This window comes from Orcinus orca, chromosome 19 (genome assembly GCF_937001465.1).
Source record: "Orcinus orca chromosome 19, mOrcOrc1.1, whole genome shotgun sequence".
In the NCBI taxonomy this organism is placed as follows: Eukaryota; Metazoa; Chordata; class Mammalia; order Artiodactyla; family Delphinidae; genus Orcinus; species Orcinus orca.
In genome coordinates this window covers 40,600,244-40,627,267 of record NC_064577.1, presented here as the reverse complement: position 1 = coordinate 40,627,267, position 27,024 = coordinate 40,600,244, and the positions used below count along the sequence as shown (strand labels likewise).

Here is a 27,024-nt window from a genome sequence, read left to right as displayed (position 1 = left end):
TTCACTCCTTGGCCTCTACCTTGTCCATCAACCAAGAGCAAACATGTTAGCACACTCCCACCTGCAGCACGTGAAAATGGGCTCTGTCCAACATCCCTCACCCAGCTACAGGGGTGTTGGGGGAGTGGTCCCTGAGGATCAGCAAAGGGTTAATGCAGAGGGAAAGAGGACAGAAGAGTTCAGCTTGAGCTCTGATTGGGGAGGCACAGGTTTAGAACTAATGACCTTTTAAAATTTTTGTCTCACATTTTATTAGGGGCAGTAGAACAGATACCCTTTACTGGGGTCTCTTCTGCTGATTATAGACACATTCTTGCTAACTGGGCTCATCCTTAAAAGAAGCCCTGCCAAACTGGGAAGGAGTTGAAAACAAAATTATTAAAGGAGCTGAACAAGGAGTAAGAATAGCTGGTGCAAGAAGAGCTGGTGGCTCCTGGGATGAATGCCACTGAGCCATCTGTAAAGTGCTACTCTGACATTGCCCATGTGGGATTATTGCTTCTCCAGAGGAGGAGCAGGGGAAGGAACAGGAACATGGAAATGGGTATGGCATGGTATTGCTTTGCTCACTGCTCAGGCTGATGGGCAAATGGAGCCAGGGGTTAGCAGCACCAAAAATAACCAGGCAGCTCCAAAACATTCAGTGAGACCATGAGATATAGAGGCACTCACCCTCCCAGCCAGCTGACCCCATGGCCCAAAGTAATGTAGAAGAGGCCCACCCCCACCTCATGTTCACATTCTTAAATTTCACAAGCAATATTTTGGAGCACTGGAGGTTATGCCTCGAGAAATGAGGATGGGCTGGGGCAGAGGGAACAGGCCTGCTCTGCAGAACCAAAGGACAAGCTTGCTTAGAAAAAGGCAAATCAAAGCATGGCTTAGCAAAAGAGGAAGATGACAGTGTAACTCTCCCAGCTGCCTGACTTGGAGCTCTCGGGAGATGATAAAGGGAGGAAGGAAGGAAGGGATCTATCACTGAGGGCTTCTGAGCACCCATACTTAGAAGCACACAGCAGCATCCCCTCAAAAGGGAACCAATACCCCTGACTACTTTGTTCCCCAGAAATACCACCATCCTGATGGAGAGAAGTGTCCCTCAGGGGAGCACATTCTCACTTCAGTGACTTGAGCTCAGAAGTCAGTGTCCAGCTGGTGGCAGAGGAGTGAGTGTCCTCTCTCATCAGGCCTCTGCGCATCTGCCAGGCTACTGAGCATACATATATAACTCGGGGGCTGGGACCTGGGTTCTTCCCTTGCCCCTTCACCTTAAGTGGAATGGGGAGCAAAAAAAAACCTAAACCACAATGACCCCCAAGGGGAGTCTCTGCCTCAGTGGCTCCTGGAACTGGCAGGGTCCAGCTGATTCAGCTCCGACTGGTCCAGAAGTTCAAAGTCATCCCCCTCAGCATCAGTGTCCAGGTCTGAACTGGGGGCCCGGAGGACACCTCTTGTGGCTCTCCGGGGAGGTAGGCCAGCAGGGCCTGGCTGGGAGGCCCCTGACAGGGCCAGCTGGATCATGCCCTGGGAGACCAGGCTAGCAAGGTTGCTGGTGAGGTTGGATCCTGCAGGCAGGGCGCCAAGCAAAAGCTCCGGCAGTGCAGCCTCGTCCCGGCTGGCAGGGGGGCCCTGAGGCTCCTCGGCCCCTGGTGGGGAACGGTACATCGAGCTGGGCATCCCGATGCTGGTATCGTCCTCATCATCCAGGCCAGCAGGATCCACGTTAATGGAAGGAAAGTCTGGAAGGTCTCTGGCAAAGGATTCCTCTGGATCACTGTGACCATCTAGGTCTGGGAGAACAGAGGAGCGTCTGAGACATGGCAACTGCCTGGCCTTCCTATTCCCTAGCCCCACCAAGTCGTCTCCAAGTGACCAGATGTTTCCACCCTGGATTTCTGGCACCGGTCAGCTTTCCCCCTCCACTTAGAGACTGCTGTGACCTCTACTGGCCAGAGAACTCCCCTTTCTTCCTCTGCTATGTCCCCCATAAGCCGAGAATCTGAGGCTACTAAGGGACTGAGGATTTCTAGGAGAGCAGCAGTGCCACCTGGCTGGAGCCATACCCCTAAAGCTGCTCTGCCACCTGCTCCACAGCTCAGAAAACAGGAAAAGCGGGGGCAGTATCCCCGCTGCCCGGGAAGCTGAGAGGCAACAGTCAGGGCCAGTATCAACTTGGGTCCAAGGTTCCTCTACCTTCAGAGCCTTCTGTTAGAGGTGTCTGGCCCCGTGAAAGATTGAATGTGCCGTTGTCTGTACAGGAGACCTCAGCATCCGAGTGCTCAGAGTCTGTGATGGCCAATTCCCTGGCAACAGTAGAATCATCCAGCTTAGGAAAAGAAAAGACCAACACGCCTGAAGAGATGGTGCCATTAGAGACGAGCGCAGTTCCCTAGTTACAGCTTCACCAGTGAGCTGGCCCTAAAGGCTACCTTAAGGCCAACAGTGTAACCAGGCATGCATGGGGACTTGAGTCAAAATCTTGACGCTTTTAGGCTGCTCCCCCAGGGAAAACACCCTTTTTCATCAGTCTTGAGCACAGGAAGGAAAGCAGTCTTGGGTGTCAACCAGCCACTTACTCTTAAGCAAATAATTGATCCAGAGAATACTTTTCACAAGTGGCCAGGAGGATGCACACATTGCCTGACCTAAGGCAAGCTGGGCTGTTTAAAAAATGATCACGCCAGTTGCAGAAGTTCTGCCATGATGGCAGGGGTTAAAAGGAGGCATGGAAGAGGGTGTGCTGGTCACCAGGCTCAAACTGAGATTCTACATACAAAGTCCCAATATAAAACTAGCTTCTCTTCTCACTGCTCTTGGGGCAGTGAGGTCCTTGGAAAAGGGCAAGAAGCTGGGTCCCTGGAGAGCCCACAGGGAGCTTGAAAACCTGGTTACTGTCTAAACATGAGTGCCAGATGGTTAAAAAGGAGCTAAAAAAAAACTGGCCAGCGACGCAGCTCCCACACCCAAGATACCTGAGGACAGAAGGCAGCAAGTTCCTCTTCACTGTCACTGTGGTTGTCCCCAGCGCGTTCTGTGTGTAGACCTCTGCGGCGCACTGTGTGGAAAGAGCAATAACGCCTTGATGCCTTCCCTTGAGGGGAAACCCCTGTCCCCTTTGGATTTCAAAGGCATAAAATCAGAACACGAGAATGAACCCCCTAAGCCTACATAACAACGCCTGAGGGAGGAGCTGCTGAGCCTAAGTGGCAAGGTAAGCTGATAACACAGGAGAAAGATCTCTCTTCCAACATCCCTCCCTTTTTGTTCTGGTCAGATGATCAACTACCAGGCTTGTCAACAACTCTCAGGATCAGCTAGGGACAGACCAGATGTCAATATGTAAAGCGGACACTGTCACAGAGAGGGCAAAGGGAGATGCCCCACCTGGGCTGAATCAGCCTTTTGAGGACTGGTACTATTCAACTGGCTGCGTTAGGGGGAGCTGGGCCTTGGTGCCCATGTGCAGGGCTCTTAGAAGGCCAGGGTTTAATGAAAACCCAACCTGACCATACCACAGAAGAGAGGGAAAAGTTCGCACGACTGTCACTCGTGTGTTGGAAGATCCTGGGCTAGTACACTTCTGGCTTCTGAAGCCAGTTTTAAATTACTTTTGGAAGGCAGCTTTCAGTACTGAATGGAGGCCGAGCTTAGGAGTTTGAAAGACCTGCTCTGCCATTTACTAACCGTGAGCTTCAGTTTCCTCAACCAGAAACTCAACCAGAAAAAGATAATACCACCCTCTTCTCAAGGTTGTTATAAACGTTAAATAAGACAACGTATGCAGAGCAGCCAGCACATGGGACGTGCTTCATAAAAAGAAGCTAACACTGGGAATATCTTCACTGTCTGTCTTTTAGTTGACTTGGGAGAACTTTTCTCGTTATTTGTTTAAAATGGGAGCATCTAGAATTCCAAACGGGAAAAACCAGTAAGCCTGCACAGATTTCCCTGGAATAGGAGGTCACTTTTACCACCAACCCCCTACACACCAACCACATCCCACTTCTCCATGTTCAAGGACCTATTATGTCAGGCCTACGGGCTTCTCCTTCTCCTCCCCAAATTGTCCAAGTGGAAGGAAGCTTCCCCTTGACACTTACATTGTCTCTCTCTCTGCTTGGACATCATGTAGCCACGGACACTGAAGTCCAGCCGCTGCAGAGCTGGCTTCAGTCGTACATACACTCGATCCCACAGTCGGTGGTACACAGCAAGGGGCCACATCATGACAGTGACAACTGAGAGGAGTGGGAAAGAGTGGCAAAATGGAGAAAGGGCTGCATGAAACAGTCCTGACTGTCCCTCTGCTATCGTGTCCTTAGGGCTTGGACACAATAAATTCTAATTCTGCTGGTCATCTTCACAGATGTGAAGGTTCCGGAGGGCAGAGACTTCTGCAGTCACCTACAGGGCTGTGCATAGCGGAGTACATGCTGACACATCGAGGGCAGGACCAGGCAGTGCTGTCACTTGCATATGGGTGTTGCTGAGCCATAAATAAGGCCAAATGGTAACAATGCCTCAGCAAATACACAACAAATCATGTGAGCTTCGGATATATAATGGCCAGGGCCATCACTGCTCAGTTCTTCCAGTCTCAAGCAGACAGAGTTCATGCCAATATGAAGCAACTAAATTTACAGAACTGTGCTCCAGGGGGAAAAAAAGTGCTCCAGGGTAAACAGAACCTAGTAGAGGATCCCCTAAGTGTTATGTTCTACTGTTATACAATACACTGACTCTAAAAATTCCCTCCTGAAATAGGGACAGACAGTCCTTTATAGCTGGTAACACAATATATGTTAGTGGACCCTCATCAGTTTCTAAAGCTGACTTGGTAAGAAAAGGACTTTATATGTGGGGAGCCTGATACAGGTAAGAAGAAAGATATTTTCATGACACTAAACAGGACATGAAAATATAAAAAGGTCATTTCCTGGAGAACCAAAATATAAAAGTCCTCTCCCTAAACCCAGAGTTAGCTATGGCTGGAAAAGCTAGGAGGAGGGTAAGCTTGTGGGGGAGGTATATACCATACTTACGAATTAAGTAGGAGAGCAGGAGCCCAGGGATGTAGCGGCCCAAGACAGCCAAAAAGGTCAGTATCCCACAGCTCAGCAAGCAGAACTGGGGGCGTCAGGAAACAGTATTAAGCTTCTGCTATACGGCAGGGGACTGGGTTGGGCATGGGGGGCGGCTAAGATGGAGATGTGATAGAAATGATTCTTTATGACCTCTGAGTAAAGCATGGACATGTCAGAATGACATGTACCTAGCTACTGTTGCATCCAGTGGTGATTCTGTTTGGGAGGAAAGGGAGGATGTCCACTTCTATTCAAACTCTTCTCACATGGCTAACCCCACAGGGCCGCACCTTTCATGCTGGCAAACTGGTTTGAATAGGACTCAGCCAAAAGTTCTCTCTGAAAACAAGTGCTGGTGGTGGGCTTTTTAAGTCGAAGTAAAATAAAATAAAAAACTCAACCACCTACCACATGTTTAACGACACAGAATGCACACAAGCAAGCTTTCTTTCCCGTCTTGGGGCAGGAAGATGGCCTAATCTAGGTAGCAAGCACCCAAAGAAGGAATCGTCACGCTCTTGCCTTAGTCTTAGTCAGAAGCCCCTTCCTACAACTTCCCTTGTCTACACAAACACCATAGTCTTTCCTTTCTTGAAGGAGGGTAGGTAGTAAAAGGGCTGTTTCAGTTTAGCATGAACTGAACTGAGAGCCAGAAATGAGAGTGAAAAAGGGAAGAGTCTTACCTTGCCTGGGTTTTGCTTTTTGAAAAGCAAAAGGTTCCTTATGAAAATGGTCCCACTAACCCAGACTTCAGCTACGTGGTAGCAGAGCTCGGGCACGCTGAGCAACCGAGGGTGCACAAAGCCCCAGCTATGGGAGAGAGAAGGGGGAGCTGTGAAAGGAGGGTGTTGAAGGTTCCCCCCGCATCTCACTGTGAAGGCAGCCAATCCTTCCGGTTTAAATAGGGTCTGGGAAGTGGCTAGTCCTAGTTGCTCTGGAGGTGAAGCATGACTTTCTTCTTGGCTCACCAGGTTGAAACTGGAATTTAAGGACTAGGAGGGCAGACTTGTTCTGACAACTCCACCCTATGAGCAAGCAGCCCAATCCACGTGTGTAAACCTGCCACCAGCTCCAAGGCCCTTTGTGCTTAAAAACATCTTTCCTGGGCTCAGACCATTGCAATTCACTGTGATTGCAATGCAGGGAAAAAAGTAAAGCACAGTCTGATACCACTGCTGCAGAGGCGAGAGGCAAAGGATGTGCCCCTGAGAGAGAAAACAAAGCAAAACCAAAATAAACCATGGCAAAGAAAATTCTTTGGGTCAAATATATGAGATGAATGAATTGAGAAATGAAAGCAGGAGCTGTAAGCCACAAGGGGAATCTTTGGCTTGCTGATGCCAGGAACCACTGTGTTTTCTGACCAGGAACTTGAAACAGCCAGAGGTTACAGAAAACACTAAATGACCTGGTATAAAAGCCAGGAGACAAATGAAGTAAGTTGCCTCTAAGTTTTCATACTAGAGCTGAATAATGCAGCCAATTCCTTGGTTATGTCAGGTTATGGGGCACTGTAATGCTTCTTTCTCAGAAACATCTTTTGTAAATATCAGAGGACACTAGGCATCTTAACATATTCCTTCCTGAACTTGAGGATTTGTTAAAATGATTATTTGCAACAGACTAGGTTCTCAGCTTATACTTTGTATCTAGAACATGGAGTTAACAACCTATAACCAGACTATTACAACAAGAGAATCAATCAGAGCAACAAAAAGGGATTTAATTAGCGTTCCATACCTCTCATTGTCTAATGCGTCGGGTCTTGGCACTACAATATTAAAACAAACACCAGCATTAGTTGGTAAGGAAAACTTAAACATGAAAATGTTAGGCTGATGGTCTGATAGCTCAAGTTTTAATGGGTTTGGGGAAAAGGAAACAGTAATAGACAATAAAAAGGAGACACCACGTTATACTGCCAGAGTTAGGGAGCTGCAGACAAGGGAATGATGGCTGATGCCTGCTCTTTTCTCTGGTGGGATGGGGTGGGGATCCAAATGGAGCATTAGGGCCCCTTTTAATTACTACAGTTGAGAGCCAAGGCGCACATAAAAAAAGGTCCATCCCACCCCTCAAGTGTGTCTGGGTTGCGCGTACGCATCAATGTGTGCCAGGTTACGAAGGCATTATGACTACTTCAACTCTAGAAATCTGCCTATTCTCTTTAAAAAGAGACCCATTAACTACAATCAATGATGTAAAGTCTTTTGACATTCACTAGCCATAAGACAGGTGGGTGAACTACCTGATTCCTTGAAGTCTCTCCAAAATAGGATGGGAATGTATTTAAAAGCTGTATACTCTGGTTTGAATATTCTGCCAACACTTCAAAATTACCATGTCCGACCTACATCAATTTTCCTCTCTCTCACTCCCCACCCAAACCAACTGCCCTGCCTGACGTTGCCTACATCTAACTGTAATGCCACTGCTACTCTCCTAGCTTTGAAATCCCAAAGCTGCTGTTATCCCTTACTCTCCTAACCTCTACTTATCGGTTTGACGTGTCTTCCGTCGTTTGTTTCCACTGATACCTCTCTGACTACTTCTCGCACAGATACAGCCAGAGTCTCCCTTCTTCGCCCTTTTCTCTTACCATGCGGTTGGGTAAAATGCTATCAAATTAATCTTTAATATCTTCTCAGCATATAGCTCTAATAAAAGAATTATCAGGAAAAAAAAAAAAATTATCAGGGACCACCCACTATCTATAGGATAAAGGTTCTAAGCCTAACTTAAAGGCCCTTATAAAATCTAATCCCAACACACTTTATTTCCTAGCACTCCCTTTAATGACCTCTCCACTCCTGTGAAAATGATCAGTTCCCTGCCCTCAGGAGATGCTTTGCAGCTTCTGGTTCCTCAGACTAATCAAGCCTCTGACCCCCATAGAAACCCACTTATCTCTCTACCTGTCCAAATCTTTTGTTTCATTCAAGGCTTGAGCTAGGGCCAAAATACATGACAAACATACTGATCACATACTGCACTGTGACATCTCTGGTGCTGTTCTGTAACTTTTCTTATGTTTACGTATGTATCATCTTGGATAAAAGGAACCATATCTTAGAGGACTTTATCTAAGTCATAATGCCTAACTTAGTGCTTTGCAAATAAACAATTTAAAAGAAATTCCAGAGGCAAATTGATACTGTCTTGGTAATGATGTAGTACCCAGTGAGGAGAATTTTTTTTTTTTTTTTTTTTGCGGTACACGGGCCTCTCACTGTTGTGGCCTCTCCCGTTGCGGAGCACAGGCTCCGGATGCGCAGGCTCAGCGGCCATGGCTCACGGGCCCAGCCGCTCCGCGGCATGTGGGATCCCCCCAGACCGGGGCACGAACCCGTGTCCCCTGCATCGGCAGGCGGACTCTCAACCACTGCGCCACCAGCGAAGCCCTAGGAGAATTATTTTTTAACAACTTGAGGACTATTTATTCCTCAGGCCAATTATGAGGGCAAGAATATCTCAGGTGGCGGATACAGATTTCCTAAGCTTAATAAACAATGAGAAGGACAGAACTCAGCTCTAAGGAACTACAGATGGGGCACTAGCCCTTCAAACGTCTCCTAAAGCAAATAATTCAGACTTCAAAAGATATTCCCAGCTCCACATACTGTCCCCAAACCCCCTAAAACTAAAGGTAAAAATGACAGAAAAGCCATTTCAGGTTCAGATTATTCTAAATGCTACCAGACTTACCTTTTATTTCAGGCCAGATTTTGCTCTTCCATTGATCTATACACACAATGATCATTGAGCTGAATGCAAGTAAAAACACAAGACGAAGGGATGTCAGGGCAAAGAACCTAAAGAGAAGGAAGAATAGAAGATCATTATCCAATTAAGCTAATTTCAGAAAAGACCATATGTGCACCACTGGTCCTGTGGTAAACAGACTTAAGTGTTAGTTATACACCTTGGGAAAAATCGCTTAAACTTTCTGGACTTCAGCTATTTTACCTATGGTGCAGAGATAATAATTTGCTTCTGTAAAGGCAGAGGACTAAACCAAATAACCTCTTAAAGCCCATTTCAACTTTCAAGCCTGTGATTCTATTAATATCAAGGAGAAATTCATTCTTTGTTTTTGTTTTTGCCACACAGCACGGCTTGTGGGATCTTAGTTCCCTGACCAGGGATTGAACCTGGGCCCTCATCAGGGAAAAATGCAGAATCCTAACCACTGGACTGCCAGGGAATTCCTGAAATTCATTCTTGTACTGACCAAGTTGTTTTGATGAAAGCAAACATAGTTCTACCAAATTAGACCCTGGTTCAGGGCAACAAACTGACAGACATGCACTAAAGAGCACCTAATTCAATTAGATATCCTTTTACAGAGGAAGGAACTAAGGCTCAAAAAAGTAAAACGAGTTGGTCAAGGTCACACAGAAAGTGAGCACTGAAGCTACATCTAAAAGCCAGTTCTCCAGAATTAACACCAACCCTTCTCAAACTCTTCCCAAAAAATTGAAAAAGAGAGAGCACTTCTTGATTCATTTAATGAGGGCAACATTACTGTGGTACCAAAGCCAGACAAAAACACTACAAGAAAACTAAAGTATATTGATACCTATGAATATAGATGCAAAAATCCTCAATAAAATATTCAAAACGCATTCAGCAGCATATTAAAAGGACTACACACCATGACCAATTCCTGGGATTTACTCCAGGAATGCAAGGGTGGTTCAACATACAAAAACTCAACAGTTGTAATGTATCACATTAAGAGAATAAAGGAAGAGCTAGTTCTTATTAGAAGGCATCAACCATAAAGAGATGTTTACAAAAAATCTGGGAAATCTGAACACTGACAGTACATCTGAAAATATTAAGGAATTATTGTAATTTTGGGGCTATGATGTTATGGAAGTTATGCTTTTAAAGAGTCCTTATCTTTGAGAAATACATACTAAAATATTTATGAATGAAATGATATCTGGGATTTGTGTCAAAACAATAGTTTGGCAAGGGAAAGGTTGTGAAAGAAGAGGAAACAAGATTGACTATGAGTTGATAATTGCTGAAGCTGGATGATGAGTACTTGAGATTATTTATGCTATTCTCTCTACCTCTATATATTTAAAATCTTTCACAATAAAAATTTTTTTTCAAAAAAAGCTAGTTCTTATGAGTCTTTCTATGATCCAACTCTAAAGCCTTTAGGCAATGCCCTGTACAGTGTCTGTAGTCCAGTGACGTTACCAGACTGTGAGGAAATAAGTATAAAAATTGAAAGTAAGAATTTAGCAATTTGACCAAGTAATTTTGAATCTAAGGGTATATTTGGGCTTGTATTTTGTATGCATTTTAAACATATCTAGTAACTCATTTATACTGTATTTTACAAAAGTATTGCTCAGAAATAGACTGGGGAAAACGACAACACTAGTCCTTCACTGCAGATCGTTTGAGAAACAGTGTTCTAAGATCTTGAAGGAAGCCAAATGCATCACAAGAGGCGGTTCAGCAGGCATGGCTCTTAGACTGACTTGAGTTTGTTTCTCTGAACAGCCACTCTGAGTTGATGACCTTGAATAAATTAGCTTGACCTCTTTAAGCCTCAGTTTTCTCATCTATATGTGATGTTAACAATAACAAATCAGGAGACTTTCCTGGTGGTCCAGAGGTAAAGAATCCACCTTCCAATGTAGGTGACACAGGTTTGATCCCTGGTCGGGGAACTAAGATCCCACTTGCCGCGGAGGCGACTAAGCCTGAGCGCCACAACTACTAAGCTCGCGCGCCTCAACTAGAGAGAGAAAAACGCACACGCCACGACTACAGAGAAGCCCACACACTGCAATGAAAGACCCCTCATGCCTCAATGAAGATCCCACATGCCGCAGCTAATACCCAATGCAAACCAATAAATAAATATTTTTTTAAAAAATAACAAATCATGCAAGATTATTTGTAGGTATTAGAAACAACATACTTAATCACTTATAGAAATATCATAGTTGGGCTTCCCTGGTGGCACAGAGGTTAAGAATCTGCCTGCCAATGCAGGGGACACGGGTTCGAGCCCTGGCCTGGGAAGATCCCACATGCTGCGGAGGAACTAAGCGTGCGCCACCACTACTGAGCCCACGTGCCACAACTACTGAAGCCTGCGCGCCTAGAGCCCATGCTCCGCAACAAGAGAAGCCACGAGAATGAGAAGCCTGCACACCACAAAGAAGAGTAGCCCCCACTCACCGCAACTAAAGAAAGCCCAGGCACAGCAACGAAGACCCAACACAGTCATAAATAAATAAATAAATAAATAAATAAATAAATTTATTCAAAAAAAGGAAAGGAACAGAGAGCTAGAAAAGCAGCAAGAAAACAACTAACAAAATTTTAAAAAATATACCATAGGTGATCTTGCTAAAAAGACAAGAAAATACAAGGCACCTAATATATGCCTAATATATGTCCTATTCAGTTTTACAATGTAGAAGTGTCGTTAGCTATCATCACAGCAACTGATCAAACAAGAGTAAGGATGACCAAGAGTTGGTTATAAATGACCTCTTCTCTCCTCAACACATGACCTAATGACATATTCACAGAACACCATACTAAGAGCATAATCCTTACATTAAAAAAAAAAAGCTTTATCTGTATCTATGAATACGTATATGCAAGCAGGAATTGTCAGAGGAACTTTAATTTTGGTCTCTAGACGTTTCTGCACTGTTTTCAATAAACATGAATCTATGTCACATAATTTTTTAAACTATACAAAGAATGAGGGATGGAAGAAACCAAGAACTTAGAAATCCAGTCATCAATGACAACCCTATTCCAATATTTCCACTCCATCACTTGAAGGATACTGTAATTACATATGAGATTACAGAATGAAAGTAGTTTAATAGATTTAAGCCTCTAGAGCTGCCCCAGGCCATTAATCTTCTCTCCAAAGCCAGTTCATCATCCCAACAAACAAGGAAATTTAACAAGGCCAAGGAGAAGGGCTCGAGGGCATCCTGCTCCCCAGTGCTGCTGCTTCCATGTCCCAGCAGCAGGATGTGGCACGACTGTTTTCTCTGGAGTACCTGAAAGGGCTCTCTGGGGAGGCAATCCAGGCTGTCTGCAATCTCTGCTTCCCAAATCATGATTACTAACACAAATATAAATTAGGGTAGGGAAAGGATACTAAGCTCTCCTAAGAAAGGTCAGTTTTCCAAAGATGATGGCAATAAAAATACTGTTTCTCCAAAAGCTGGACTATTTTAGTAACCTGTTAGAGCCCCCACCTATGCTTCAACTCAGTTCAAACATTTATTAATTGCCTATTATATGCTGAGGCCTTGTGGTACGTAGGCCAATTACAGAAAAGAGTAAAACATGGACCATACTCTCAACTGTATTTATGTCAGTACGTGTTTGTAATATAGCATGACAAGTTAACGATAACAAAGAGGACATCTAAGCTGAGATTTGAAAGATTAATGGTAAGACAACAGGGCAAAAGGATGCGGGGAAAGAGAGGACATTCAGATAGGGAGAAGAGCCAGCTGGAATGACGTATTTAGGGAACTACAAGTAGTATGATAGAACTGGAACTTAAAGAACAGAGGGAGGGGATGAGTATGGGGAGAGAGGCAGAAGTCAGATCATGAAGGGCCTTTCATGACAAAGGGTACTGGATTTTATCCTGCAGATAAAGTTGAATCAGCAAAGAGTTTTACAAAGGGTATATTTTCTGGATCATGAAGGCTGAAACTGTGCGCATCTTCTTGAACCAGATTTATCCTGGTCCATAATTCAATTTTAGAGCCAGATATAAGATAACCTTTCCTTGAACAAGCCAATGCAGAAACTTAAGAGGAAGAAGAGTTTTTCTGTGTGGTGCAAAATAACAATTCTTGGAAAAATAGCTTCTTCCATATAGATAAAATCTTAATTAATGGAAAGACCACCTCAAACCACTAGAGTTACCTCTCCAAGGTAACCAGACAATTAATATCAAATATTATTAATTCCCTTAGGGGGTCTATCAAATATAAAAGAATATGGATAAGTGTGTGCTCCTTTCCTTCAGCCCTCAATACTAAATTCTTAAACAAAAAGGAAATATCAATCTCAGATGCATGTGTTTGGGATATACTAAAGTCACATTACACTTTTATTTTATGGAGGTAACTTGGAAGCCTACCTGTAAAAAAACCTCTGCAACTATGCACAAGGACAAGACAAAATTGAAGATAAAGTACTTGTGAGATTGGTATAGGTAAGGAATGAAGACAAATAAGGGAGGATTCCTCTGGATTAGTTTAGTCCTGCAACGTCTATTCACGCAGGCCAAAAAATTCACATGCAGATATGTGTACAAGTTTGATAAGACAACATGCAAAACATTTTTCAGCAACTATAATCAGCAGGAGAACTTTCCAATTTAGCAAAGATAACTACAAATGCAGTCAACTCTGGATATTCACATGTGAATTATTTAATTTGGTTACTGCCCATAGCCCATTACTCCTTCTACCCATTGTAGGCTCACAAGAGACTTTTCCTTAATGATATTTATTTTTTCATATTTCTAAAGGCAAGCATGTTTACAGGAGAAATTTTAGAAAATTTAGAAAATTTTAGAAAAAGTACTAATTAAGGAAGAAAATAAAAATAATTAGTACACTATCACCCATATGAAACAGTCTTGCCAATAAAAAAAAAAATTTTTTTTTTTGAAACTAAATCTGATCAAGACTCTAGATTTAGCTACCAATTTACAGGAAATACACAGAGGAGCACAGGGGAACATGTTACGCCACAGGGATGCAATCAGCTAAATTCAATCTGTAGGACACTTTACAGGACAAACTGGTTTCTTCAACAGATAAATTGCAGAGGAAAAAAGACTGAAAGGGAAGCAACAGAGTAAAAGAGATGCTAAAAACAGAACAATCGGTCACAATATGTGGACTGCATTTGGATGCTAACCCCAAAGAACTGTTGAAAAAACGAAGTGACATTTATGAGAAAATTTGAACACTGACTGGAGCCATTAATTTTTTACATGTGATAATGGTAGTGATTTTTAAAAAAATCTTTATTTTTCAGGGTCACATACTGAAATACTTAAGAGATTAAATGACATGACGTCTAGGATTTCCCTCAAAACAAGAAAGGAAGCGGAAAAGAACTGGGGTATGGAAGACACAAAATTGGCCATGAACTGAAAAATTTTAAAGCTGGGTACAATTGTAATACATACTATTATTCTGACTGCTTATATATATGTTTTTAATTTTCCATAGTAAAAAGTTTAAAAAATAACCTATTATCTACACACATACCCTAAAATGGCAACAGAGGTTCTTCATTTAAAAAAATATTCAAATATAAAAACTCCATGGAAGTATATAGAATATCTGGTTTAAAAACCTCCTCCTTCATTTAAAAATACATAGGCATGTTTTCCTTCATCACCAGAAAAGCACCACAACTTGAAAATGATTACATCATACACAGATACAATTAGGTGGTTGTTTTTTTTTTTTTTTTTGGCTGCACTGGGTCTTCCTTGATGCACGCGGGCTTTCTCTAGTTGCGGTGAGCAGGGGCTACTCTTTGTTGCGGTACGTGGGCTTCTCATTGCAGTGGCTTCTTTTGTGGAGCACGGGCTCTAGGCGCACAGGCTTCAGTAGTTGTGGCACGCGGGCTCAGTAGTTGTGGCTCGTGGGCTCTAGAGCGCAGGCTCAGTAGTTGTGGCGCACAGGCTTAGTTGCTCCGCGGCATGTTGGATCTTCCCAGACCAGGGATCAAACCCCTGTCTCCTACATTGGCAGGAGGATTCTTAACCACTGTGCCACCAGGGAAGTCCCTACAATTAGTTTTCTAAACCTTTCCCTAATTGAACTGAGATGTTTCCAATTTTTGATGTAATAAAGCTGAACTAATATCACTGAGCATAAATCTTTGACCTTATTTATGATTAGCCACTTTAAATAGAAGTACCAGGTCAAAAAGCATTAACTTTTTTTTTTGTAACAGTATTATTGAGATACAGTTTGCATACCATAAAATGTATCCTTTCAAACTAATTCAATGTTTTTTAGTATATTCAGAGTTGTGTGACTATCACCATTATCTAATTTAGAACATTTTGATCACCCCAAAAAGAAACCCATGCCCATTAGCAATCACTCCCCATTTCTCCCAGCCCCTGAAAAGGTAATAACTTTTTAAGTATCTTAATACATGTTGCTAAATTACTTTCCAGAAAGTCTGTTGAATTTATGTTCCTATCAACCATAAACCAGTTTTTCCATATTGTGCCCGGAATTAAATACTATCATTTTTAAAAACCTAATAGGCAGAAATTAGTAACTCACTGCCACTTATATTAGAATTTTTTATTACTAATACATAAAAATTTATATATCTATTGATTTATTATTATTTGGGTTTTTTTGTCTTTTTATAAAGACATCCCCTTTATTATGGGCTAAAATCCAATTAATTATCAGTCTAAATAGAATACTCCTTGGAAAAACAATCTGGTGTCCAGAAAAATCATGAGAAATTTCAAAAATAAACAATTTTTCTGAGGTCAAATATACCATGGATCCTCATCATTAGTACAGATAAATTAAAGTTTGTTATAATCATAAACACAAGAAAGATCCCAAGTCTATTTTCAATCAAAGAAGATACTATTTCTGGGTTCCTTTGTTATTATGGAGTAAGCTTCTCTCAGTGGCACTTCGAACAAAGCATTCCATCCTATAGGGACAGAAAGCCCACTATTGTACAGCACTTGTGGCTGTCTGCTTAATGAGCCAATCACTGGTAAATCAGAATGAAAACAAATTAACCCAACCAATATCATGTAGAGATAGTTGTTGCTTGCACAAAACCAGAAATGAAACCAGCTAGCTGCAAATGACCTACCTTATGTTAATGGAGAGAAAACACCCAACCTATAAAAAAATAAAATAAAATTCAAAAAAAAAAAAAAGAAAGCACCCAACCTTATAATAAGAAGAGATAAAAACTGATGGCAAAAGAGAGGCAAAAAAAAAAAAAAGTAAGCCAAGGCATCTCTGGGAGTCTTCCTTGCTATCAAAAGCAACAAGAACCCTCCAAAACTATCATCAGAAACATTTGCTCAATAGATTTCATCTGAAATTTGACGTGTAGATTTTTTTTTCCCACAGAACAAATGTTTCTACTTAAATAGGCCCCCCCTTCCATCTCCTATCTCTCACTATTACTTTTTACTCAAATTCTAACTTTTAAAAAATATTTATTTATTTATTTGGCTGCGTCCGGTCTTAGTTGCGGCACACAGGGTCTTTAGTTGCTGCATGCGGGATCTTTTAGTTGCAGCATGCGGGCTCTTAGCTGCGGCATGCGGGATGTAGTTCGCTGACCAGGGATCAAATCCCGGCCCCCTGCATTGGGAGCACTGAGTCTTAACCACTGGACCACCAGGGAAGTCCCTCAAATTCTAACCTTTTAGATCAGCATTGTGGTATACCTTTAATCATTTCTCCGGTCATTTTTTTTTGGGGGGGATGGGGGGGATTGGTTAACTCAGACTAGTGACTGTAAAAGCAGATCCCAACAGAGATCTTAACAAAAAAACAGCTTGTGGATTGCTCTAAATCAATATTCCTAATTTGAAGACCATCTAGAATCACAGACTGCTAAAAACTGAAAAGGAGCTCAGCAGTCATCTAGCCCTCCTTGAACCATATGTACTTCGTAGGAGGCGGTGCGAGGGCTTAGAGTTCACACACGTTTCCAGGGCTCCTTTGTCCTCCCCTTATCTTATGAATCAAACTAAAAAGTTACTGAAACTCTTCTTTTCTGATCCTGTCACGACAGACTCTTGCTGACTCATATTCTTCCCCCAAATCATTCATTTACAGGTGGTGCTGAGGCTAACGAAAATATAGGCTATTGATAAGAAAGGCCTGATATTTCTGTTATTACACTAGAGAAAATAACATATAAGTGACCAGAAGCAATATAGGCTGGAAGATCTCTAATATGATCACTATAATTTTTCTGGAACCTGAAAATAAGAGTGAAAGCCTTGAAATACTATAGGAGCAAGGAATCTACATCTATCCCTATCTTTTATGTTGTTTTTTATTAATATGTAAGAGGGCACATTCACAGGTATGGAAAAACCTCAAATGAGAAGACAGAACACTGAAAGTTAAGAGCTACCTACCTGAATTCTGATGATTTGTTTGTATTCCTATCCAGTCTTCTAATACCTCAAAATGTATAAAACACCTCAGTTAATGACATATCATTATTCAAAACAAATAATGAAAGAAAAGTAAAATGTTTCAGATTTGATTTTTCTCTGACCTGAGCTACTGGATCCACCTGTGTTTCTTAAATTGCTTTTTTAAATAAAGTGAGAACAAAGCAGTTACTCTTCAACATTCCTAAGCAAAACGTCAACACCCACATTCAATTTGGTGCTACTGGAATGTGAAGTCTAACTTTTATTTTGAACCTCACACTACCTTCCAAGGAAGCTCAGTTCCTAAAACAAACAATCCTGTGAATTCCAATGCTAAAACTACCCTAGCCTCTGGGGTCAGTCATTTTGTACCCTTCACAGGTATGAGTCCTCTCCAAGAATGGCATACCCAATTGCTCTTTCATTCTCAAGAGTCACACCCTCATTTTGCTACATCTCTCCCTCAGCTACTTAGAGCCTGATGGGAACGTAACAGGAGTAACTGCATTCTGGATACACAACAGGCAAGCTACCAGGAAATGCCAGAGATAAAGACCAATCACGCTGATGCTTTAAGAGACTCAGAGTAGGTAAAGGGGATCTGAGTGAGATTCTAAACACAGCATATTAGTAAACTTAAGTATATACTACTGGGAGCCAGTAAATTAAAGATAACTAACATTTAAAGATGTGTCTCAGTCAGAACGGCTCCTTATGTGCAGACCTCAACCCCACATTCTACTTTGAAAATCTCTCTCAGGCAAGGGGGATGTGGAAAGCCCTCTCCTCAAAAATAACAACATAAAAAAAAAAATAACAACATACATGCTACTGATCTATTTGCATTAATAAACCCTTGGTTTCTCAGGATTCATTTAAATCCTGATAAAGTTTTTATATATCAGTCACACTCTGACACAAACTGGTTTATGATCAACTTTTTTCCTAAGAGTACAAACCCAATGTAGGAAATGAAGTTCTGACTAAATGGTCTGTGGTTAGAGGCTGGGACAGGGAGGTGACAGGAAAAGAAGAAAAAGTCATTTTGGAAACTGCTCCAGAATGAGGTGCTACAGTTAAGGTTTTTGACAGACAGCCAAGGAGAGAAGTAGATACCTGGGGATCAAGGAAGAAACACTATCAAAAATAAATGAAGGGGCTTCCCTGGTGGCGCAGTGGTTGAGAGTCAGCCTGCCGATGCAGGGGACACGGGTTCGTGCTCCGGTCCGGGAGGATCCCACATGCCACGGAGCAGCTGGGCCCGTGAGCCATGGCCGCTGAGCCTGCGCGTCCGCAGCCTGCGCGTCCGGAGCCTGTGCTCCGTAACGGGAGAGGCCACAACAGTGACAGGCCCGCGAACCGCAAAAGAATAAATATATAAATAAATAAATGAAGAGGGGCAGGGGACACGGGTTCGAGCCCTGGTCCGGGAAGATACCACATGCCACGGAGCAACTAAGCCCGTGCGCCACAACTACTGAGCCTGCACTCTAGAGCTCACGAGCCACAACTACTGAAGCCTGTGCGCCTAGAGCCCATGCCCTGCAACAAGAGAAGCCACCGCAATGAGAAGCCCGCACACCACAATGAAGAGTAGCCCCCGCTCGCCGCAACTAGAGAAGGCCTGCATGTAGCAACAAAGACCCAACGCAGCCATAAATAAATAAATAAATTTATTTAAAACAATAACAAAATAAATAAATAAATGGGGCTTCCCTAGTGGCGCAGTGGTTAAGAATCCGCCTGCCAATGCAGGGGACACGGGTTCGAGCCCTGGTCCGGGAAGATCCCACATGCCGTGAAGCAACTAAGCCCGTGAGCCACAACTACTGAGCCTGCGCTCTAGAGCCCGCGAGCCACAACTACTGAGCCCACATGCCACAACTACTGAAGCCCGCGTGCCTAGAGCCCGTGCTCCACAACAAGAGAAGCCACTGCAATGAGAAGCCCGCACAACACAATGAAGACTAGCCCCCGCTCGCCACAACTAGAGAACACCCACACCCAGCAACGAAGACCCATAGCAGCCAAAAATAAATAAATAAATTAAGAAAAAAAAGAACCCTCTTTAAAAAAGTCATGAGGGACACAAAATAATTTAAAAATAAATGAAGAATGCTGTAGGAGAAGTTTATCATCAATTTTGCTCAAGACTTTAGAAGCAACAACTGCTGTGACACCTCTAACCTGAGTCTCCTTCAAACTGTGAGAGGATTAATGTAATAAGCACCAGTGTGTCTTCCTGTCAATGAACTTGGAATTATTCATTTTGCTCCAGCTCACTGAAAGTCTTCTTTCAGACAAAGGATAATAAATGTTTTGGTTTTAAAACCAAGAATTTCAAGAGAAATGTATTTTTAGCAAAAACAATTTTGTTTTGGAAACACACACTTTGTTCTGTTTCAGACTTATCCAGAACAGCTTTATTTCACTCAGCTGTAGAAGCCACCCTACACTTCAGTTCCCTTGGAATCTGATCAATAATACTTCCCTAGTTATTAATAAATCCAAACTCTGCTTGGCAGATCTCATGAAGACCTAAGTCCACTTTAGGTGATGACAACTCAGAGAAGCAGCAGTTCCATTTTCACAGAGCATGACACAGACAGATTCTTAAAGCATACTTGTAGCCCCACTTTTCCAGCTCAGGAAAATACACACACTATTAGACACCCTCAATTTCCCTGTCTATAAACCGTGGCTAAGGATGCCTCTCTAATTCCCTGGAACAGGGAAGACTTGCCGTCATACGTGACTTTGAAACGGGTGAAATCTCACAATCACTATTTCATAACTGTTCTTTAAAAGCTTACAATTTTCTTTCAAGTTGCAACTATGGAGGCTCTCACCGACGCTCAGACTTCGCAAACTTCCCGAGTGGGCGAAAGGATATCTATCTAACATGCTAATTCAGATCGCTCAAGTTTGTTTTCTTATCACACCTATGTATACCTTTTCAAGAGCTCACGCCTCACGCATCTACCCCAATAATAATTACTAAAATCCCTGGAGACAGTCTTCAAACCACTGTTGAGCAGACAAGAGAAGGGAGGTGATGGCCTTAACGGGACACAGCTTCCCCTGGCTAAAATGAGGCGCCCTCGCTCACTGCGAGCGGCTCAAGATGTTACTAGAAGCTCCTGCCAGATGTGCGGGGCGAGGGTGCGGGAGCAGATAAAGCACGGGAAACAACTGGAAGGCCCTGGGGAGAACTGCGGTGCTAAAGCCGCAGGCGGGAAGCAGTGGAAGGTGAGGCAAAATTAGGCAGGTACAGGAAGGAGCCAATGCAGCGAAGAAAATAAGGGGGGCGAGAGATAGAGCCTTAGAGAAACCTGACGAATTCGCGCCTCGGAGGGTTTCCGAGGATCCAGTTCTCTCACCAGAAAGCCGCGTTCAGCCCCAGGCACCACAGGGCGCTCCTGGCTGGCCGCTCCCACACCAGGGCTGCCTGCACCCGGCTCAGCAGAGGCTCGTAAGGCCCCAGCACCTCCACCAGGGCCCGCTGCGCCGCCTCAACCTGCTGGTCACGCTCCCAGGAGCCTGACATACTGCGGCGGCCCCTGAAAGTCTGCCCCGAAGCTGGGCCTGGGGCCACGGCCACCCCCTCAGCCTCCGCCATCTCCCCCCGGCAGCCACAACATCCGGGGCCACGGCTCGACAGTCACAATAACACCAACTGCGCAGGTGCAAGATTCGGCGGGAAGGCCGCTTCCCTCCACAGTGCGCCTGCGCATAGGGTCTAACTCCTGTCCACCCAGAGAGAAGAACGCTGCGTCAAAGTACGTCCCCGGCGCCCCAATCAGGAGCCGCGCACGCGCAGTCTGCAAGACTGAAACCAAGTGATTAAGGAAGTGCGGTCGGCAGAACTCAGTTCTCATTGGAGCGAAGAATGTTCGTGGGCGGAGCGAGTTGTTTGGCGCCTGCGTCGTCCGGCTAGCGGGCTAGCGAGCCGCGGCTGGGCTGGCGGGAGCGGCTGCAACGCAGGTGCCTGAGGAGCGATGCCGAGGGAGATCATCACCCTACAATTGGGCCAGTGCGGCAATCAGAGTGAGCGAACCTCCGGCCCCTCCACTAGCCAGGTTCCTTAGGTTCTATGGGATCTCGCTGTGGGATCCTGGACTCCATCGGCCCTTCCCAGAATCGTAGTTCTCCGAAAGGCAGGACATACCTGACCCAGTGTCCAGTTGCCCAACCCCGAGGGGCCGTCCCCTGCTCAGTCGCTGACATACAGCCCTTTCCTCTGACACGGGAGACTCCCGAAGCTTGACTTCCTATCCCTGGACCCAGGCGCTCAGTCCCCGCTCCTAGCTGGAACCTACCCAGACCTAGATATCTTCTTTCTCCCCCGCCCGCCCCTCCCCCCAGTTGGGTTCGAGTTCTGGAAACAGCTGTGCGCCGAGCATGGTATCAGCCCCGAGGGCATCGTGGAGGAGTTCGCCACCGAAGGCACTGACCGCAAGGACGTCTTTTTCTACCAGGTGCCCCCAGCGACTTGGCCAGGGCCGGTAGTGGCCCAGGGGGCCTGAAGGGAAGGGCAGTGGCTTGGTACTGGAAACCCGCTGGGCAGAGGAGCCAGGGCGGCTGGCTTGAAGAGGGAGGGCAGGCAGGAGCCAGAGTTGGGAGGACTGGAGGAGTGGGTGGGCCCGAGCTTATTGGGCCCGATCCTGGACTCTCCTTGACAGGCAGACGATGAGCACTACATCCCCAGGGCGGTGCTGCTGGACCTGGAGCCGCGGGTGATCCATTCCATCCTCAATTCCCCCTATGCCAAGCTCTACAACCCAGAGAACATCTACCTGTCAGAGCATGGAGGAGGAGCTGGCAACAACTGGGCCAGCGGATTCTCCCAGGTCATTTGCTGTTCCCTGGCAGAACAACTCCATTCCCGTGTGGGGACAGGCCCTATGACTTCCTAGAGAGAGATGAACCAGATGGAGGATGTGTGACTGTAGAGAGAGAGACATGGCTGAGGGGAGTTCTAAGCCAACTATATAATATTGTTAAGAAACTGTACTAGCTAGTGCTGTGTGCCAGGCCATACTAAGTGCTTTACGTATATTAACTTATTTAAACCTCCCAACAACCCTATAGGTAGGTCCTGCAGGTCCACAGGCTCTGTGGGTTTCCAGAATTAAAAAAAACCCTCTGAAACCAAAAGATGATTTATAACAACTCATTTAGCAGCAAAACCAAATCTCAATGGAGACAAGTTATTTTATAGTTTCTTTGCAACTTATTGTCACTACTCATAACTTCCATTGCAGAAATATTAATGTATTTGATTAGCACCCCTCAGACCCCCACTGGCATTTTACTTGGTACGTATTATACATTCTATGTTGCCTTCCTAGATCTGAAATACTTGAATTCCAAAACGTAACTGGCCCCAAGAATTTTAGATAAGGAATTGCGGACCTGTATTAGTACCTTCATTATACAGATGAGGAAACTGAGGTATAGACGAAGTAACCTGCCCAGAGTCACCCAGCCAACTAGAACTAGAGCTAATATAGGAACCCAGGCAGTCTGGATGTAGAGGGCCTGCTTGTAACCGCTAGGCTGTACTACCTCTCAGTGCAAATAAAAAGCAGGACCACTGTGCTCCTAAAAAGGACTTTTAGGTGCTATAAGGAGAATCGAGGGTGGCTCTTCTGAGGTCAGAGTCCTTGTCCCTTAGTCCTGTCCCACTCTGACACCCCCCATGTCTGTACAGGGAGAGAAGATCCATGAGGACATTTTTGACATCATAGACCGGGAGGCAGATGGCAGTGACAGTCTAGAGGTGAGTGTCTCAGGAATGCTGGTGGGAGCCGACATGGGGAAGGCTCAGCAACACCCTTTAGAAGCCACCTGTTAGGTACAAGACCTTCCCATGTACCCTTTGCATTGGTCAGAAGCCACAGGGCCTTGCTGGAAACAAGGCAGAATCTCCTAAGCTGCATATGTGTGGCGGGGAGGGAAGTGGAAGAGAGGGCCTGGGAAGATAGGAGTCCAAGAAATTATGAGATGGGTCCAGTTTGAAATCCTGCCACTAGATATGTAGACACTGTCGGCCCCTTCCCCATACAGGGCTTCGTGCTATGTCACTCCATCGCTGGGGGAACAGGCTCTGGCCTGGGCTCCTACCTGTTAGAACGGCTCAACGACAGGTAAGTCTGTGTTTTGAGGGGCTGGGAGGATTTGGTTTCCCAGGTGACTGGGAGGCCCTCCTGGAGCAGGAAAGGGCCCTTCCATTCCCTCCTGTATTGAGGAAAGACAAGGTACAATGACCAAGAACCCAATCACACTCCCAGTGGATGGAAATGGAGTCTAGCATCTCAGCCTTAGATTAAAATTCAAGGAGTATGGCCGGTTTGGAATTAGAACCCTAGGTCCTAAGATGTCTCTCTACCCTTCCCCGCTTTTGGATTACAGACTTCCAAAAGTCAAGTCTCCCTTCTCTGCTGTTCTGTGACCCCACCCAAATGTCCCCACCCTGACAGTCATTGGAAGCCCCGAGTTTACCAAGCCTCCAGTCTGTTGCCCTTGACCATCCTCTCTCAAACACCTCTAGGTACCCCAAAAAGTTGGTGCAGACATACTCGGTGTTTCCCAACCAGGACGAGATGAGCGATGTGGTGGTCCAGCCCTACAACTCACTGCTCACGCTCAAGAGGCTGACCCAGAACGCAGACTGTGTGGTGAGTCCTGGATTCTCCCTTCTCCACTCCCAACCTTCCTATTTTATCATTTTCATGCATTTTTAAATGTCCATTTGGGACCTTCCTGTGCCCCAGTCCTGTTCAAGTCCCTTTTGGATGGGTCTTTCTGGCGCCAAGGAAATTAAGCTTCAGAGCCCAGAATCAGGCAGAGCTCCTGTCCTTTCTGGCCCCATAAATCTGTCACCCTCTTCGGTCCCCCCAGGTGGTGCTGGACAACACAGCCCTGAACCGGATCGCCACAGACCGCCTGCACATCCAGAACCCATCCTTCTCTCAGATCAACCAGCTGGTGAGCCCTCACTCCTAGACTCCTTTGGACTGGAACCCTGCCTCGCCGGAGTGCCGTCTGGGGAGGGGAGGCCTCGCAGGACAAGGCCCTTGACACAGCACCCCTGTCCCCAGGTGTCCACCATCATGTCGGCCAGCACCACCACCCTGCGCTACCCCGGCTACATGAACAACGACCTCATCGGCCTCATCGCCTCGCTCATTCCCACACCACGGCTCCACTTCCTCATGACCGGCTACACACCCCTCACCACAGACCAGTCGGTAAGAGCAGCCCGCAGGCCCAGCAGGCCCTGACTAGCCTTTCTCTTTTCCTGCTGCACCCGGAGCTGCCCCGTGCAGCCCCCAGGGGCCCTGTGCTCAGGGACTGGCACAGGCTGGGCGACCTCCTGGCTGACTTGCTCTCCTCTTCCCTCTGCCTGGGGCTCCCTGCAGGGCCCGGGCTGTACGGGGTCTGCTGATGCTCCTGCACAAGGGCATGAGTTTGCTGAGCTCGGGAGGACTGAGATCCCTGATCCCACAGCAGAGGCTCAGTGTGGGCCTGAATCTAAGGACACTCCCCACAGAGGCCAAACTACCCCGCGTCTGACGGGGACGTGTGTTGCCTGCTGCTCTCTGTCCATGCGTTTCTCGACTGTGCCCTGAGTGCTGGCCTGCCCTGTGGCCACTGTCCCCTCAGGTGGCCAGCGTGAGGAAGACCACGGTCCTGGATGTCATGAGGAGGCTGCTGCAGCCCAAGAACGTGATGGTGTCCACGGGCCGGGATCGCCAGACCAACCACTGCTACATCGCCATCCTCAACATCATCCAGGGGGAGGTGGACCCCACCCAGGTAGGTGAGGCCCCTTCGTTCTACCCCCAGAGCCCACAGGGGTAGAGGAGAGGCTACCACCACCACTCCTGTGCCCACCCCAGGTGCACAAGAGCCTGCAGAGGATCCGGGAACGGAAGTTGGCCAACTTCATCCCCTGGGGCCCAGCCAGCATCCAGGTGGCCCTGTCCAGAAAGTCGCCCTACCTGCCTTCTGCCCACAGGGTCAGCGGGCTCATGATGGCCAACCACACCAGCATCTCCTCGGTGAGTCTCACAGTTGGCACATAAGTATTGTCCTGGTTGTGCCGCACCCCTGCTGCCCCTGCTTCTGGCTTTTTTACTGTGGAGATAGCCCAGCCTTGGTTCCCTGGCTCTCTGAGCCATGTTGTTCGCTGAGGTTCTTTGTGACCCCTGCTTTCTGCACACCCCAAGCTCTTCGAGCGGACCTGTCGCCAGTACGACAAGCTGCGGAAGCGGGAGGCCTTCCTGGAGCAGTTCCGCAAGGAGGACATCTTCAAGGAGAACTTTGACGAGCTGGACACATCCAGGGAGATTGTGCAGCAGCTCATCGATGAGTATCATGCAGCCACGCGGCCCGACTACATCTCCTGGGGCACCCAGGAGCAGTGAGTCCTCAGGATGGGGACCCTCATCTGCCTTACTGGTTGGCCCAGGCCCCACCTGCCTGACCACCCCCTCAGAGCACAGATCAGGGACCTCGTACCTCTTTCTTATAAACATACAAGTACATGGCCAGGAGACACATATACTTCTCCTCTTTTGAGACTATTTATGTTTAATAAAGCACTGGCTATAAATCAAGTCACTGGTCTCTTGGAAGCCTTGGAGAACTGGGGGAGGTGGGTGCCTATACTTTCTCCATCATTCCGACAGGGTCTTCCTCTACCTCCTACACCTTCAACTCTAAGCAAACGGCCTCCCCTAGCTTTTCCTCCTCTCGCCCAGTATTGGAGAACATGGGTGAGGTTGGCCCACCTGAGACGTTCCTTTCCAGGACAAAAAGGTCCACAAATACTGCCTTGCTCTCTATCTGACACTCCACGTCCCAGTTCCCTCCCACCCCTCCCTGTATGGTGACCATTCCATGAGGTTCACATTCCCACATCAGAGTGTTCTGTTGGTCGTCACAGCAGCAGGCCTGTGGCCACCACCCTCACCACCAAGCTCCGGACAAGCAATAGAGTCAGCCCAAGTGCCTTGAATCTTTCTGCAGGCAGAGCAGTGACAGAAAGCCAGTCCGGGAGAGCCCTGGTCAGGCAGCTGGAGTCTAGGACAATCAAATCGGGAGACCAAATCCAAAGTCTAGACTGTAAGCAGGGCCAAAATGGGCCCATATCTGGGGCACCATAATTGTGTATTCAGGTGGTCTCCAGTTATTTCAAAGGCCAGAGCCTTCCACTTCTGGTGCAAGATTGCAGGGAAGTAGTCAATACATAGTGGCCTAAATCTTCAGGATCAAAAGGGCAAAGGATTGGGGCTGGCCGGGCTCAGCAAGCAGGTGAAGCAGCCCAAGAAAGTTCCTGCAACTCTACGGAGGCTGAAGAGTACACAGGAGCTTTGGGTGAACTAAGACTTTTTTCCTTCTTGCTGCCTGTTAGCCTGGGGACACACTTTTCCTTCCACGAACCAATTTATCTTTTATAAAGCTCTGGACGTGAACAAAGTGAGCAACATACAGGCCAGACCTGCATGAACAAAGGGGACACAGGACTGATGGGCAGAGAACGCACAGTCACAGGCCAGGTCCTGGGCTGCCTGAGGGGTGGCAGGGAGGCCACAAGCCTGTCACCACCGCCGTCACAGCACGAGCCTGTCACTTTTGGTTGCCAGGGTCTGTAGGTGACTGACTAGGGAGAGCCAGCCTGGCTGGTGTCAGCCAGCTTCCTCCCTTCATCCAGTAGGGAGG

General features: G+C 46.0%; 2 protein-coding genes across 2 annotated transcripts; one reads left to right on the top strand and one right to left on the bottom strand.

Annotated features, from left to right (window-relative positions):
• Nucleotides 1–246: 246 nt before the first annotated feature.
• Nucleotides 247–20,986, bottom strand: RETREG3 (reticulophagy regulator family member 3). The gene is made up of 9 exons (XM_004282831.4): nt 20,676–20,986; nt 8,790–8,896; nt 6,825–6,855; nt 5,768–5,894; nt 5,043–5,127; nt 4,101–4,238; nt 2,973–3,055; nt 2,194–2,326; nt 247–1,790 (listed from the first exon to the last, which is right to left on the bottom strand). Exons 1-9 carry the CDS (start codon nt 20,912–20,914, stop codon nt 1,333–1,335), a joined length of 1,401 nt encoding a protein of 466 aa, XP_004282879.1. The 5' UTR covers nt 20,915–20,986; the 3' UTR covers nt 247–1,332.
• Nucleotides 20,987–21,182: 196 nt separating this feature from the next.
• LOC101277790 (tubulin gamma-1 chain) lies at nt 21,183–25,919 on the top strand. The gene is made up of 11 exons (XM_049702642.1): nt 21,183–21,342; nt 21,661–21,773; nt 21,978–22,145; nt 23,009–23,077; nt 23,365–23,444; nt 23,849–23,975; nt 24,199–24,285; nt 24,399–24,548; nt 24,964–25,116; nt 25,200–25,361; nt 25,530–25,919. The coding sequence occupies exons 1-11, from the start codon at nt 21,294–21,296 to the stop codon at nt 25,725–25,727; spliced, it is 1,356 nt and encodes a 451-aa protein (XP_049558599.1). The 5' UTR covers nt 21,183–21,293; the 3' UTR covers nt 25,728–25,919.
• Nucleotides 25,920–27,024: the final 1,105 nt, after the last annotated feature.

What these genes read in the sequence shown, in the direction of transcription:
- RETREG3 (XM_004282831.4), bottom strand. Translation starts at nt 20,914, where the DNA reads ATGGCGGAGGCTGAGGGGGTGGCCGTGGCCCCAGGCCCAGCTTCGGGG. An exon ending in TTGCTGCCTTCTGTCCTCAG is followed by an intron (nt 2,327 to 2,972) that starts GTATCTTGGGTG and finishes TCTTTTCCTAAG; the next exon opens with CTGGATGATTCTACTGTTGC. An exon ending in TCTAACAGAAGGCTCTGAAG is followed by an intron (nt 1,791 to 2,193) that starts GTAGAGGAACCT and finishes CTGTTCTCCCAG; the next exon opens with ACCTAGATGGTCACAGTGAT.
- LOC101277790 (XM_049702642.1), top strand. Translation starts at nt 21,294, where the DNA reads ATGCCGAGGGAGATCATCACCCTACAATTGGGCCAGTGCGGCAATCAG. An exon ending in TTAGAACGGCTCAACGACAG is followed by an intron (nt 23,445 to 23,848) that starts GTAAGTCTGTGT and finishes AAACACCTCTAG; the next exon opens with GTACCCCAAAAAGTTGGTGC. An exon ending in CCCAGAACGCAGACTGTGTG is followed by an intron (nt 23,976 to 24,198) that starts GTGAGTCCTGGA and finishes CGGTCCCCCCAG; the next exon opens with GTGGTGCTGGACAACACAGC.